Source organism: Aphelocoma coerulescens, chromosome 1A (genome assembly GCF_041296385.1).
Source record: "Aphelocoma coerulescens isolate FSJ_1873_10779 chromosome 1A, UR_Acoe_1.0, whole genome shotgun sequence".
NCBI lineage: Eukaryota > Metazoa > Chordata > Aves > Passeriformes > Corvidae > Aphelocoma > Aphelocoma coerulescens.
The window spans coordinates 68,623,438-68,638,648 of NC_091014.1; the positions used below are offsets into that span (position 1 = coordinate 68,623,438).

The 15,211-nt window shown below is 37.2% G+C and overlaps 1 protein-coding gene across 3 annotated transcripts in view; it reads right to left on the minus strand.

Moving 5' to 3' along the window:
• CCDC91 (coiled-coil domain containing 91) overlaps positions 1–15,211 on the minus strand; it is a 127,372-nt gene that overhangs the window by 22,210 nt on the left and 89,951 nt on the right. For all 3 annotated transcript variants that reach the window (XR_011148007.1, XM_069003418.1, XM_069003417.1), the window contains one exon: positions 11,806–11,919. Coding sequence is in view for 2 of the 3 variants with exons in the window: in XM_069003418.1 (XP_068859519.1) it covers positions 11,806–11,919 (114 nt within the window). In the remaining variant the exon portion in view is untranslated. The remainder of the gene's footprint in view (positions 1–11,805; positions 11,920–15,211) is intronic.

Consider the following 15,211-nt stretch of genomic DNA (forward strand, 5'->3'; position numbering starts at 1 on the left):
TGAAAACGCCCATAGACAAGAGTCACAAGTTGCATTAAAAATTCCACACATCTAATCAAGAACTTTACATTTTTTTCTCTACTCAATATCAAAGCATATTTTGAGGAAGTCATACAGAACACAAAACAACCAATCTTCAAACAGATGATCTGGTTACAATTCTCACATTTCCAGAAGTACAGCATGAAATTCTAACACTGAGGGATGAATCAGGAGAAACACAGGAGAGCCTCACTTACAGGGGGCCAGAGGTGTGTACGGATGCCTCGCTTCCTCCTGTCACAGCCAGCCTTCCTAATGGACAACAGGGACATTTCAGAGCCTCCTCTGCTTTCTTATCAAATACTTGCAGAAGACAGGGACCCTGGATGACACATCTTGCCTTTCCCCAGACCTCAGGTGTTGCTTAAGCACCTGATGATGAGAAAACCATCCCACTCTCCACTGACAGATAGATCTGGGTGACATTAGTACAGTGCACACTGCAAATCTTTATTCCTGAGAATACTCTATATCTGCAGAGCCAGCTGAATAATTATGTGTTTTCAGAGCAAATCCAAAGTTACTCTTACAGTAATTAAGACGATACACATTGGATTAAAAACACAATACATCTCAATCACAAGATTAGCTTTGAAAGAGTGTAGTATCCAGTCATCTCATTGCTTAACATTATAATTCATCCTGTTATTTTTTCCCTTTTTGGCTTTGATAGCACAATATTTTCTCAGTAATAACACCACTTGATTTCAGTTTCAACTGGAATCTTGCCTGACTGAAGAGTATAGGCATAATCTCAGTCTTTGTAGATTTATACACTGAGGCACAAAAGGATATATGAAACAGTTTTAACTTAAGTAAAGAATTTCAAACTCTGGCAATTTTTCTCTAAAGTAATTGCAAAAAAACCTACAATAGGCTATGTATGTAGTTTCAACTAAATTGCTTTCATCAGCATAAATGATCACTCAAAGAGTTTGAAAATTATAATTTTGGTTATTTAACAATTTCCTTTGTATTTCAATGAAACTAAGTGGCAGAGAATTGTATATTTTTCTCCTTTCCATTTGTTGAAGACAGAGCACTATAATTTCCCGGAAATTAAAAATTCTCTCAAATGCATGATCTTTTGCTATTGAAAAGTGGCAGAAAAATGCCAAAATGTCCTCCGAAGAAAAATGCCTGATAGGATCAACCGATAGAAATACTATATTCCTTCACAGGAAACTATCATTTCCTTTTAATATTTAGAAACAATAATTTCAAAGCTTATAGAGACTTAAAAGTTCAGGAAGGAATGCCAGGCTCACTTCTGCATCCCATGCAGATACATCACAGTGCTTCAGGATCCTTATCCACAGAGGAGAAAAGGAGAGCCAGGTGCACCAAACTCATCTTACACTACAACTTCCCATAAATCCTTGGCTTAATCCTTTGGATTTATACTGCTCTTTGAGTTGGGTAAAGGAGCAGTGTGAAAATGCTCCTAAAGCCTCAATGTAAATGTTTCTTTAATCCTATTAAAGCCACAAAACAGGCCCAGCTGAAGGAGCAGGAAACTGAGCTAAGGAACTCTCAGTGACCCCATCACTACTGTCTCTCTTGGCACTGATTTGTTGGTCACAAGTTCATCCTGGGCATGGCACAGATGTCCTGACATCAGGTGGATTCAGGACATCACTGTGGGGACCCCTAGGACACACTGGATGGTGGTGTGTTCTGCAGTAACATGAAGTTTTGCACCAGTAACTTACAGCTGTTATTAAAATAGCTGATACAGAAACAGAAGATAGGATTAAACATTTTAAAATGCCACTTTGTTGCATTGCACAGAACTTTATGTTCCCCAAACATGACACTGAATTCAGCCAAAAATGATACAACTTCACTGCTTTTCTTTAAAAGTCGGAAGAAGGGGAAAACGTTGAAAGAAAAATACTCAAGGTGACACCACACTTTAAAAACTGGGAAACTGGTCTGTTAAAATGTGTTGGTGGTAACATTTAGGGTTTGGACTCTCATTAATGGGGCCCCAGGGAAAATATAAACACTCCTTCTGAAATTAAATCTTGAGTTTGCCCACCGCAGTCTTGTTTTCAGCTTGAGCTGCTGGCACGTCAGCCTGCAATTGAGGCCTTGCATCAAATGCCAAGCCAAACATTCAGGAACAAGAATGGTAATGACACCCTATTTTGTTCTAAGGCATATTAAAATATAGCAAGTATTATATTTTAAAAAAGGCAAAAAAATCACTCATTTGAGATTAATAACTTAAAAGAAACTGATTTTCATAACCTCTCCCACTTGCACTTGTCTTCAAATAATAAACCTTCAGAAGAAAGCTGTGCTTGACTCTTGAAATCAAGCACACTTGCAAAACAATAACACATATCAAAGTTCTGATAATAACTGCCTAAGGGCATAAGAGTTTTTACCTACAAAACTAAATTCCCTGGTTTTGATACATGATCTTGCAAGTGACTTAACACAAATGGATCAACAAATGAAAGTCACCAATTTCTGACACAAGTTTCTCAGGTGGGATCCTTCCCATTCCCAGGGATATGATATCCTAATATCAGAACTCTGTTACTGGAACACCTCCTACCAGCATCTCTTTAAGTTATCTCTCATATTCCCACATTCTTTTCCTAAACAGTGTGTTCAAGGTGAGAGTGTGTTGCTCCAACTGTTAGTTTTTCCCTCTCTTTCCCCTCAGTCTCCAGCCCTCTGTAATCTCTCCATGTAGATGGATCTAGAGGAAGGAATGCAATGTAAGATAGAGCCCCTGTTCCATGTAAGAAATTGGGATCTCTCGCCCAAGAAGGGAATGGTCAGCCCTGCCTATCTTAATCCCAGCTTCTGTGATGTCTCATGATGCATAGGAACTGTCCTCTATATGAGAAAAATTGCAGTCTGGATCTACATGGGATGTATGGAGTATCTTATACAAACACTGCTCTAAGACACTGATCCCTGATGGGAATTCGGGTTGCAAATTAATCTGACTCAGAGAGTAGACTGCACCCATGACTCAAACCAGGGATTAACAATAACTTACCTGCCATGGGTAGGGAATTTGAAGAAGCTGCCAATTTACCAAGGAGACAGACAAAAGGGTGCGCCAGGAATTCGTACAGGACTTTTTTCACCACTGACACACAAAGTTAACTTGAAGCATAGGAGATGTAACATACTCTAGCCTGCTATCCAATAAACTGAGTGAATTCCAAGCTTTATCTTTAAAATCAGCTCCTCAATGTGAGTAACAAAGTGAGACCCAGCAGGTGTCAATTCATGGCCTAACCAACAGCACTGTGTAGAAACCCTCTGCTTTTATCTGCAGACTTCGTGGATTTCTTTAATCAGAGGGTGGTGAGACACTGGAGCAGGTTGTCCAGAGAAGCTGTGGATGCTCCATCCCTGCAAGTGTTCAGGCAGGGTTGGATGGTGTCCTGGGTCATCTAGTGGGAGTTGTCCCTGCCCATGGTGGGGGCATTGGAACTCACCATGATCTTCCAGGTCCCTTCCAAACCAAACCATTGTGATTCTATGATTCAGGTCTGAAAGCAGCAGATTTGTGTGTTTATAGCACCTCCTCTGGAGTAAATATTTAGAAAGGGGGCAGAGTGCTGGATCCTTATTATTGTTCTAAGCTAGAGCCAAAAATGGTTGCATCAAATGCTTTTTAACCATGCAAGCACATCAGTCCTCAACACGACTCACATCAGCACTCCTGCTGGAACCATAAAGTCAACCATAAATTTTACAAAACTGAATATTAGATGTAATAACCTGCAGTAACTAGAATACCAGTCTAGTTACTGAAGTTAATGTAGTACTATATGGAAACAGTTCTTTTCTGTTCAAGACATTAGTAGCCAATTTAGAAGCCTTTCAAAGCACATCATTTCACATTCATATGGAGTACATTTCTGAAAGGCAGGTATACAGGTTTCTTATTTTATTTCCATTCATTATCATGTCAGTTGTGTAACGATCATCTACTTTACTAGAAATGAAATAATTGAGCAAATTTACTGAAAAGAAAATAAATACTGGATGTGCACAGTTGAAAAAAAATCAGGCAATATAAATAAAGCAAAAGAAGTAATTTCTAATCTAAATGCGATTAACACCTGAAGAATGTGAGCTCTTGGGCTTAAAGCTACACTAGGATTCACGTTTCAAAAGGAGATTTTGTTGAATTGCAATGGTTACTGCCAGTAGATTTATCATAAAAGGAGTTACCATCGTGCATGTATAGAAGCACAGAGAAGAAAGCAAAGGTGCAGTCAAAAACAGAAGGTCAAGGACTTCTCAGCTGTATAGAGTTACCCACATATGTTACCCACATAATCAAAGTCTAGAAAGAAACCAATTCAGTAATTTCAGGAAAGACAAAATATAGATAACCAGTAGCTGAACTCTGTGTCAATTCTTAGTTGGACAGAAAGCCAAACTGCAATAAAAATTTGCTTTAATTGCAGTTAGGACAATAAGCGGGAAGATTGGTGTATGGGTAAGAAGAAAATGGGTCCAGCCTTGTGACATTTCCTCAGGGGCAGAAACACCCATTACATATAGAGATTTTTCTACAATGATAATATCACCTTTGAAAGAAGAAAATTAAGTCTCAATAGCGAGAAAAAACGTGGTTTTTTCTGTCTGATAAGAGAGGTCAATAAGCCATTGTTATTCCCAATTAAACTGATGTTTGAAGGTGTTTTCTGGTAGTAATACTGTTTTCAAATCCTTTTTTACAATCATAGCCAGTTTCAGGCATGAGACAGACATCCTATTTCTCTTCTGTACTGACCTTCCTCATTAGTTTGATCTAATTCTTACTACAAAAAGAGCTATAAGTTACAAGGTCTTTATAAAGACTATATGACTTATATGATAACTAAGGCGTTTATGTGAACCTTGTAAAGACCTAAAATGTTATTTCAACTGCAGCACTTGATATGTAAAGGGAGAACTTTTAGTCAGATTTGTTTAAGAAAAACTTAAGAAAATGGACCATTTTCTGTGATGGTTCTGATGGATGAGTAAGAGAGTAACTATGTAGAGGTGGACATATCTTCTCATAAGGTCAGACTTCAGGAATGAATTACAGACAGTTCCTTGGACAATTTGAAGACCCAAAGGAATTTGTATCCTCTCCTCAACAAGGTGGATTAATCTAATTAAACTTGAACTTCATGCATTCTTTTGCAGTCTTTACCTTAAATAACTAAATATAAGAGATTAGTTTTGATCGTAAAATCTTCTCTTAAAATATCACTGAATGAGAAACTTGCAAAGAAAGTATTTCCCATTTTAAGAAACAAATCTACATAGATAACAGGGGTTATAGCAATTGTAATATAGATCCCTTCCACAATCTATATTGGTAAAGATGCTTTCAAGATATATTTATATAGGCTTTGTTGCTGAACTACAAAATCAAACATAAAAACCCCAAGAAGTTTTAAAAGTGCATTCATGATAAATCAAATCTGTATGAATATATTTTATTATGAAATGTAACACACGCCACTTAAAAATCTCCTGAAATGGGATTTTGTACCATAACCAAACCCAGAAGTCAGTGTATCAGTTAGAAATCTACTCAAAAGGCAAAGACATAGGTCTACTTGCTTCCTTCAGACAAAATAATATAGAAAATACACTCCCATAAATACAGTACTTTATTAGAAATAACCCTGAAAAACAAGGATAACCATGGGGGAAATTAGCAGTTTTAATCTGATTTACTCATAGATATGTCCTGCTGTCTTGGGTATAACTTGATCACTATTTTTCTTCCCTTGAAAAGCATTGTGACTACACTGCATCTCTGCACAGAATAAAATGCACAATTCCCTCTTCAAGTGGTAAATACTTGTTTCCCTGCAGAATAATCCCACCAAAAGTAGGAAAAGGTATGACTTGCTCTTGCCTGAGATGAGCTGACCTTCTATAAAGGTGTGTTATCAGAGTAAAACAGTATTTTCCAAATATGCTTTTTCAGAAAAGAGCAAAAGTGACTCTGGTTCTTCTGGTTACATAGCAAAGAGCCAAGCTGCCTGTCCTGGCACATCCCACACATCCCTGGGATGAGCCTGGAATTCTGTTTTTCAAAAGCAACTGTATTATTACCAAAGTAAAGGGGTAATTCCTCCATGCAAAATCAGAAGAGAAACTTGTTGGCTTTTTTTTTTTGCTTTCCTGTAAGACAGACATGGCTTATACCAGCTTGTTAGTGATTCTTAAATATAAATACTGTGGTTGAAATAGGTCCTTAATTTCTGTAATATTAGAGAAAATGATCTATTAAATACCAAACCCCCAGAAGTATCTCTTTGGCTATTCTCAATTCTGCAGTATTTTGGTAAACGTTAGTCAGAGAAATGTTTAGTTCTGTTTTCTTTAAAGGTTATGAGGCACAGCTGCACAAATCATGTGGGAGCACACAGTAGTACAGTGAGTTTTGTTATAAGGGTGACATCTCTGCTCCCAGAACCCCAGCCTTAAATCAGGATGGGAGTGCATTTATGACAAGTGTCTGACTTTCAGGGAAACAGGGGCTGCATTAAAAACAAATCTGTCATTCCAGTGATTACTCAAGCCCGAACACGTAGTTCTTCCCTGACAGGCCAAAATATGCCCTTTCAAACCAACGAGAGCTGTGCACAATTAGCAGACAAAAGGTGACTGATTAATATCCTCAGCTTTGCTGTCAGAAAACAAGCAGTAGGTTTTCCTGAGAGGAGATGAATGTCAGTGTAAGCAGGAAAAACTGATATTTGCTTTTTGGCTGGCTACTCATCTCATGAAGTGAATCTTTGTAATTTAGAAAATTTCTTTAAAAATCCGATTCAGCACAAGATTTATTTGGTAGAAAACTTTTCCTCTTGTGACTCACTCTCCTTTGTATACCCACTTCAAGAATTAATTTTTATCTCTGTACAGCTAATAGTCACAAAAATTAAAAAGTACATAAATAGGAGGCATAATAAGACTAGATCACTGGCTTTTTGTCTGCTTTAAATATGTAATAAATAAATGAAACCGACTGAATTAGTATTTTTAAGCATTCAGTTGCAATGAATAGGCAGTAAATTACTGAACTATGACATTTATAAACAACTTGCAACCTGTAGCACAGACAAAATACCTGAATATTATAACAGAATACTTTTGTAGATCTCTATTCTACAAGACTTCCAAACATTTGTGTGATTTTAGAATTAAAAACGCTTAGTTTTTAACAAAACGTGAACAACATTTGCAGCCTATGTTCAAGAAGCTGGAACACTGTCCAAGTATGAAAAAATAAGAAGCAGAGCAAAGAATTTCCTGACCTTTCTAACAACAAATAATTGCAAACAGTTTGAAGTACAGTAGTGGCCAATTAATTGTCTAGATCTTTTATGAGACACCTGGAAATAGAAAACTCCACCAGAACTGTCTGGGTGACATTCTGGTCTGTATAGATGCCCCCCGACAGACAGACATACTTGCTTAAGTCAGCATTACACAGCTTTCAATATTTTCATTCAGTTATTTAAAAACCTTTTAAATTAAGTTTGGTTGGTTCTTTTACTTTCTATCTGCAAATTAATTAAAAAAAATCATCTCAGCCAGTCATATAAAATGTAATTATATTTCAGGAATTGTCTTCATAGAACAGCAGGAGCTACACTCAACTACACAAAATCTGTAGGTCCACATTATGAAGGCAAAGAAAAGGCCCACACACAGCCTCAAAATAAGATTAAGAAGCAAGGACATAAATATACTCCAATACTGATATTTATTTTATTCAGATACTGCTTATCTGCTATTTTACTATTTATTTTCAAGCTTGTTTTCTGTTCAGAAATGAAGCATTACTCCTGTGAGTGAGCTGGCTTGGCTTCTCTCAGACCAGTGGATTCAGAAAATTCACCTTACTACTGTAAAGCAATTCTTGTCTTTCACTCTACAGCTTCAGGGACCATCAAGTGCAGGGAGCACCTCCTTTTCTTCAGATCTTGGACCAGTGAAAGGAGACAAAGTGTAAGCAAAGGATGAGTGCAAAGCTGTGGTCTGGACCCCACTTTACACAGGGAATTACCACACTTCCCTTCTGCTCACATATCTGGAATGCTTTCAACACACCTCCAAAATTTCAGTCAACCTTGGAACTGCATCACACTCTGGAGCAAACAACAAATGGGAAAGTTCCTTGGAACTGCTTACAAACTGCACTTTGGGACAAAGTTATGTTTATATCCACTTAATTCAGCATCAGACAACTGAAGCAAAGTGTTTGGTAAATGGGCCAAAGCCCCAAGTGAAGTCCATAAAAACTGGAGCAGGGATAGGCCCAGCCTGTCTTTATACTCCTAACAGAGCACCATGTACCCATTAATCAGATTTTAACCAAAAATATTACAAAAGCAATGCAGTTCTACAGGTCACTGAAGGGCACTGCTATGCCTCTGTCTTGTTGCCCAGGGATCAGGGTTTGGGAACTCTAAACCTAAGACAGAGTTTACAGGACAGTGGGCTCTACTCTTTGCTCTGATCCCCAGGTAACAAACAAAAATCTGGATGCATACACATACATGTGAGAGCCTATGTACACACATGTACATGTATTCTACCACATCAGCAGGATGTTTGAGCAAAATAAAACTATTAACACCTAAAAAACCTCTGAATTAAAAAAAAGAACAGAGCTGTTCTGCCTCATAAAAGGGAATGCCTTCACAAACATTCAGTATAAAAACAAACACTAGAATTTTTAAGCACTTAATGCAAAAAGCTGGCAAACACTTCCCAGCACTCACTAACACAGGCACATCCTCAGGGAGTGTGTCAATTAGTGCATCTTGGGGCAATTAATGTGCTAGGGCTTGTCATAGTGCTGGGTGCTTCCAGAGCACTCAGGTGATCAGAAACCACAGTGCAGGGCCAGAGGTTACAGGATGGTGAACATCAGGCAGCAAAAGGCAATTCTGATAAATAGGTTTGTGAATCTTGAGCTTACATCAAAATAGGTGGACTTTGGATACCCAAGGACAAGTGCTTCCTTGCTCTTTACTCAGTTCTAGCCAAACTGACAGATTTTGCCTCCCTCTACATCTGTGCCTCAGATAGAGATCTATGGCACATGATATGCATTAAATCCAAACCAAAAATAACACTCATTTTTATGACAGAAGTGAAAGCAGTGGCTTGCCATTTAGCCCTACTTCAGTGCCTTTTTAACCTGTGTGCTACCCTTCACCTCTGTCCCCTCATTTCCCACCCCACCAGCAGCAAGGCGAAGCACTGTTTTGCCTTCCTGCTATTTATTGCAAACACAGGCAAAGAAATACTACACAGTCAAATGTACCTTCAGGCAACTGATAAAGATAACTTTCTGGACATAACTGGATGGACCTTGGCTGGGGAAAACAATTCTGGCTAACAGTTGAAGCATGTGTATTTGAATTTGACTCAGAAGGATTCTTCAAGGTGTTACGAATGTTTAAATAAATCCCTAAGAGTTTGGCAGCTTTGAACAGATGGGACAGCCTGACTCTAGTTCACTTTTGATGCCTTCTTCAGAATGGTGGTGGTTATGAAATAATCATGACCTAACAAAGAGTTAAATTCCTGATCAAAATTTCCTTCACATCTTAGATATCCACATTCTTAAGGTGTTAGCTGTGGCAACGTCAAAAAGAAACATTTTTCTAGTATAAAATGTTCAATTTAATATAGAACAGAGCAAATAAAACCAGGACTGCAGTATCTAACTTGAACTGTTGCCAGTGTAGTGCTATATATCTGTAAAATCTTGGGTTCATGTGACATAATTACAATGCATGCCCCATCTTCATTTATTGTATGAAAAACCCATTTCCATCGCAGTTTCTCTTTTTTTTTTATTTTTAGCTTTAGTGTCCTGGAAAGACATGCCAACAAATCCTCTGCTACCTTTGGTGGCTTTTTTGCCTTCAATGCAGAAGAAGTTATGTTTGATCTTGTCAGCATTTTAGCATTATAATAATAATAATAATATTGTTGCTTTTTGTAAAGCAACTTTCTACTAATTCAAATAATCCCCTGCCAACCAAGTACAAATACTTCTGTGCCCATGGTTGGAAGGATTCTACAAACTGATTTTCAAAACAATGATGACACAGAGGGTCCACTACCACCTTTGCAAGTTTATGCTCCTGTCACTCAAAGAAAAAAACCCCTCAGAATCCTAGACAAGGCATTCTCCCCGAGTTCTTTCTAGGAATTCCTCCCATAACCTGCTACTTTTTAGCACACTCCATAAAGTATATTTATTACTCTTACAGGTGCATGAGCTTTGACCAAGGTTCATTTCCTCTGCCTCTTAGGTAATCACATAAAAGCTATTATGCTACATGATTTGGAGTTACACAAATCTTTCACTTCCAACTTGAATACAGGCAGTCTTTATAAATCTTATGCCAGAAAAATCTAGCTGCCCTTATGTATTTTTTTTTTTTAATTAATGGATATGTTTTAACTGATCAAAAAGAGAAAAAGATTGACTGAAATATTTGAATATGCTCTTTGAAATGAAAGGACTTTATGCTCCTACTAGAGAAACCAAAGAGGATTTTGTTTCTTTGAAGATGGTATTTTCATATATATCTGCACTGAAGGCCTTATTGACCCATTTATTTATGACACAAGTTACTTTAGTAGTAGACCTACTTTCACCTTCACCACGGCTCATCCTTTGTAAACAATTGACTTCAGATATGCACAAACATCCTTATGGATCATGTTTTGCACTGGATTCTGTTTAAATTGTCTTTCCAAATCAAACAAATCCTGCTGAAAGGAAATTTCTCCAGACACAGAATAATGGAAGGAGCTCACCCAACTGCAATCTTAACAAGTAGCAGAGTGGAACTTCTGAAGGTAAATCCTATTTCCCATACTATTATTTAACCCATAAAAGCAGGGAATATAGAGGCAGAGGCCAAGCTCATTATTTCTATCTCCTTCTCAGGACAACATTACCCATTAGATTCAAGCTGAGTGATTTTGTTTATTGAGAGTCCTGAAATTTGATCTCAGGCTGCTACTGCCATATGAAAGAGGTTTTTAAAAATTATTTTTTGTTTATATTTTTATAAAGAGCTTCAAAGGGGAGAAGTGTGTTATTTTTTTCTCCTCCTACTGAAAGCGAATCAAAGTCCCTGGAGCTACATTTTATTCTTTATACACAAGCATTAAACTGCCAGGATATAGCATTAACAGAACAACTGAAAACAACTTTCAGAACATTGCAACATTTCATAACAAGACCAATGCACTGACTATAAATCATGCTTAATAGAATACCAGTACATTTTCAGGTTCTCAGATATTATGGGTTGAGAGAAAAAAATTAATGACCTTTGTGTGCATACAAACTACACAATAAAGTTCATTTGTGAACACAAAATAGCACCTGTTATTTATACTGAAATGCTTTCTATGATCTGAACTCAGATCACAACTTAAATTTGACAGACTGCATTTATGCCCCACCTTTATGTTACTTTATGTAATAAGAAATGCTATAAATTTTAACTGAATTATTAATTTCTCTTTTTCAGCTTGTGATGTACTTAAAAGTCTATAAATACATATGAAGAAATATATCATAATAACAAATTGTTTGAATAAACGAGTGAAAGATCTGAAGACCTAACTCCTGATGCTGTTCTCCTGTGCATTTTAAGACAGGTTTGAGGTTTAATGAACTTTGCCAATTTCTCACTTCATGTTGAAACCCATTATCCAATGGTAACTCACCCTCTTCTGCTCTTTAATATACTCCATCATTTCTTCTCTTGTCCTTTTTACTGCTTCTTCAATTGCCTTTTCACTTCGTTTCTGCTCCTCCATTAATGCTTCCTTGACAATTTCCTTTTCAAAAGAAAAGCATGTAAGTGTATATGAAAAAAATACTTCACAAATGTACTAAAGATCATCCCTTTTCCTCCTGCTAAATTTTTATTCCCTCTATGCTCTTTTCTCAATAATAGTCATCCTAAATATATGCAGTGTCTTTATAAAAAAGCTATAAATTCAGCACTAAATGGCAACATAAGAGAGAAAAACAGAGAGAAATAATCGCTTTAAAGCTGTGTTAATAGAAATAAAATGTTCCCCGAGAGCAGGAAAAAAAAAAAGCAATGGAGGTTTTACTTTCCACCAGGAGCAGGGATGGCAGGGATGTACCCACTGCTGTTACCAGGCCAGACCACTTCAGCTGGAAGAGACTTGCAAGATCATCTGCTCCAGCTGCTCAAGAATTAAAGCACATTTTTAATGGATTCTCCAAAAGCCTCTGAAACACCACCAGTCTTAGGGCATCGACCACCTTTCTCTCTCTCAGTATCTGACCACCCTCTTGTAAAGAAGAGCTTCACAATGTCCAGTCTAAGCCTCCCCTGATGCAGTTCTGACCCATTCCCACACCGCCAAAGTCTGCTTCTATACTGTGATACAAATTATCAAAGCTTTTTGCAAACTTATATAAAAACTTGTCAAAATTTGTAATTTGCTTCCAAAGTTTGGGAATTGTCAGGGACATTTTGTACACAGCAGTAAAAAGCAGCAAAAAATACTCACCCATCCACCCTTCCAAATTAGCATTACCCTACATCAAATGCATTAGAGAAGGCCAGGAACCACTTCTTAAAACATCTCTATCACCTCCAGTATTTGGCTAAGGAAAAAAATTGCTGGCATAAAGTCACTGTCCCAAAACTGAAGCTTCCCAGCTTCCCCAAGCCACTCATGGAATAAGTAATGACATTACTAATCCAAGTGTTCCATTTCCAAGATTCAGGAGAACAAAATGACAAGCCTCAGATTCCGATAAATCCTGAAAATGTAACATTTTCAGAAAGGAAAAAAACATCCAGCAAGAGTAATCACATGATATTAAATGATTTGTCAGATAGATCAAGAGGAAGATGGAGAGTGTCTCAGAAATCAGGCAGAAATTGGCAATTCCTATAACTTTGTTCTACACATTCCAAATTGGAAGAAACAGAAACACTAGTGGTGTGCCTGAAGAATTAAGCAGGAAATAATGGAAAAAACCCCAGTGGTTCAAAAAGGAACACAACATGACTTCTAGTGTATTTATTCACATACATGATTTATGGTTTTTTTTTAAAATCAAGACTTTTAGAAAATCAAAGGTTAATATAAATGGATTCCTTATTACTCTTCACTGGTTAGACATAACTGTTACCCACAGATCTGTTTACAGGTTTGCTTGACTGCAGAGCAATACAGACATTTTATGATACGTATTTACAACTTGGGTTTGTGGGAGTGGGGAAGGTTGGCCAGAGGACAGGTGGAATTCTAAGGTTTTGGAAGTAGAAGATATTTATGAAGTTGTGTAATTCATCTGTATATTTAAGAGTGGCATTTTACAATATGCTATTAGTGTACAAAATGAAGAATCCACTGAATTGGATCAAACTCCTTTTTTTTTTTTTTTAAAAATTTCCTTCAGTGGCGGTTATTCAACTGAAAAAGAAAGCTCTATTTCTTACCTTTAGTTGTTTGCTCTATTTCAGCCAAAACTGAATAGTTTCTGCAAAACTACACTTTTGCTATTTTTATAGCAGAAAAAGTCTAAAATCCCAAATTTAAAACGTGTAACTATGTAGTCCCCACTGTTCTGCAAAGCAGTACATATGAAAATCATAGTTGTGAAAAGTGATTATGATTTTTTTCTACTTTAATTCAGTTTACCAAAGAAAAATCCTGAGAAAAAGGTCTCTTTCACTACAGAACTCTGGCAAGACTAACAGAAAAAGTAGCAGAAAATTACATATTACAGAAATATGCTGTTCTTGTAATTATATTCTCATGCCAGTTTAATTTGTCAAAATGTCCCAAAATACTGTCCTGTGTTTGAATGGAAAAAAATCCCATACTCTATCCCATTAAATTCTTCAAAGCAAATTACAGAACTGATAAGCTGCTATATCTTTATATGTAGAAAATTTTACACTCAGAAGATACTTACAATCAATTAAAGTATGTTAAGTATCCTTGATACAATACTTGGAACACTACATAGTCCGAATAAATATCTGGACTATAAAGTCCAAATAAAAACACAACTAAATTCTACAAGTCTATTAATAAAACGCAAGGAAACAGAAGCCACTAGCAGTATCTTTATGGAACACTAGTTCATTACACTGACATTAAACCAGAAAAAATAAAATTGGAAAGAATTCTTTTTCATTTCCACTGGTATTGGCACAAGTCCCCAGGGATGTGGTTAATCACCGTCCCTGGAGGTATTTAAAAGACGTGTAGGTGTGGCACTTGGGGACATGGGTTAGTGGTGGCCTTGGCAGTGTGAGGTTAACAGAGGGACTCAAGGGTCTTTTCCAACATAAGTGATTCTGTGATTCATCTACCACATTCCAGTTAACCAAATTAAGTGCTGATATATCTTCCCAATATATAAACATTTCTCTGTTTCAGACACTGATCACCTCCAGTTACCATCTGAAAATCATCTCAGCTGTTACTGTCACCAGACAGATCCTGTAGCCATCAGGCTGGACAATCTCATGTGACTGCAGAAAAAGACTCCTACTTTAGTGGGCTTCATCCCACCATTTGGATTTACCAGACTGCTGGCAGTTGTCCACAACACTTTTGATTTGTTGGGGTTTTTTGTGATTATTCACCAACCATACCCTAGGATGAATCACATGGATCCATTTCTCTGAGATCTGAATGCCTGTTTCCCATCTGAGTTTAAATGTTATCCTGCTCACTAGATTCAGGAGAAATGAAACAGTTCCATAAAACACAGCCTTCTTCCCAGGATATGTCTTAAGAAGCAGGCCCTACAAGCCCTGACAAGGCTCCTGAACTGGCTGATTTGGTTTGCACTGTCCTGTACCTGCAGCTCAAAATGGGCAAACAGTCCTGTGAAAAAATGACACTTGAGACTAGCAAAACACAGCTTTGCTGTGACATCAATGCATGGAAAGAAAACTCTTTTATCCCTTTCATTCAGTTCTCAGAAGTCTTCAAAGAGCAAACAGTGCACAGTATTTCGTTAGTCAACTCAGTCATGTACTTTTGATCTTAATCCATGATAGTAGTTTTTCCTTCTGTGACAAGAGTCCTCACTTCCTTTATACAACCTTCCACTAAGTGCTCTCCT